At 34.6% G+C, this 1,414-nt stretch overlaps 1 protein-coding gene across 1 annotated transcript in view; it reads right to left on the bottom strand.

Annotated features, from left to right (window-relative positions):
• PDGFC (platelet derived growth factor C) overlaps positions 1 to 1,414 on the bottom strand; it is a 253,255-nt gene that overhangs the window by 3,605 nt on the left and 248,236 nt on the right. The window contains exon 5 of the mRNA XM_004708728.2: positions 216 to 433. Within this exon, the coding sequence (XP_004708785.1) occupies positions 216 to 433 (218 nt within the window). The remainder of the gene's footprint in view (positions 1 to 215; positions 434 to 1,414) is intronic.

The raw sequence follows: 1,414 nt of genomic DNA, 5'->3' as shown, positions 1-1,414 counted from the left end.
AAAAAAAAATACATATTTGATGTTCTCAATTAAGTGTCCTAATTTTAACAAATAGGCACAGAATCCTGTGTAAGCTTGGTTCTAGCCCCCACCCCCATGGATGCTAAATCTCTTTTCTAACCACAAACTTACTGCAGTGAATATGAGATTTTTTAAAAATACTTTTCAATACACAAAATACCCAAAGGAAGCAAAAGAGAAAATTATATACCTACCTCATGATATTTTTTGGTGACTTTACTTGGGACACATTGACACTCATTGCAATTGTGGACACAACAAGCACAGTTTCCACCACAGCGTTTCACCAAGAGACAACCTGGCCAGAAAATGGTATCGGCTCTCTTTAGCTCTTCCCTGATGGACACCGAAAAGTTGCGAGGGGTGCAGCTGTATAATTTCACCTCCTCCTTTAGATGGTTCAGATCCACCACTAAATGGCATTAGAGAAAGAAAATAAATGCTCATGCTGTGCATCTAAATGTCTTTCATTACACTCTTTCAAGAAATCTCATAATTTCATGAACAACAGCTCTAGCAATATTCCTTTTTCTTTTGACTGGGTTTTAGGCATATAACAATTGCCAGTTGCGTTTCACTTTATAGTAAACAAAGCTTCATTATGACTTAGTGACTAATCAAGAGATGCCATTGTGCAATATTAAGTACAGAGCCAGTAAAACAGTTGAGAGCTATAAATAGGGAACTTTACAGAGAAAAACAGGGCTACACCTCTTAACCTCGGTAAGAAAAGTAGACAAGGAGAGAGCTGGAGGGAGCAATCGAGGGCAAAATGATGAATGCTTTGATTGAAAAGGGTACAACGCCATGACATTAATGAAGAACAATGTACAGAAACCAGCCAATAGAGGTTTCTAGAATCACTGTGGCAATAAAATCATATGCCATAAGAAAGAAAGAAGGAAATGCCATCTTTTAAGATGTTTGAGTGGAGTATGATAAAAAGGATCCATTTTAATGATTGTAATGCACTGTTTCTTGTGCACTGAGGACAGTGCTGTTTGAGGTTCAGACTAATTAGATGATGTTCCCTTTTTAAGAGGTTGAAGAATTGTCTTTAACTATTGCCTCTATTCTTTAACAGGTTGGTTATCTGAGTTGTGCTTTATTCTGTAAAAGAATTCTTTCATCAAATTGTCTAAGTAAATTCTCAAAGAACAATTGTTCTTAAATATAAAACGATACTGCCTCTGAAATATTTTATCAAAATAGCATGTCATGCTAAATATGAATTTATATATAAATGCTTATTATTAGTAAGGTAACCACCTCTAATATAGCTTTAGTTCCTGCTGAACAAATTCTTCCTATTATTTTTCGTAGAAATGGTCAAAACTTTAAAATCCTAATAAAATTAAAGAATTTTTTATAGCATTTAACACCAAGATTTTTC

This window comes from Echinops telfairi, unplaced genomic scaffold (genome assembly GCF_000313985.2).
Source record: "Echinops telfairi isolate 266 unplaced genomic scaffold, ASM31398v2 ScPeMD7_5868;HRSCAF=6743_0, whole genome shotgun sequence".
Lineage (NCBI taxonomy): Eukaryota > Metazoa > Chordata > Mammalia > Afrosoricida > Tenrecidae > Echinops > Echinops telfairi.
Note: the sequence above shows the minus strand (reverse complement) of the source record. Positions and strands in the feature narration are given on the sequence as shown.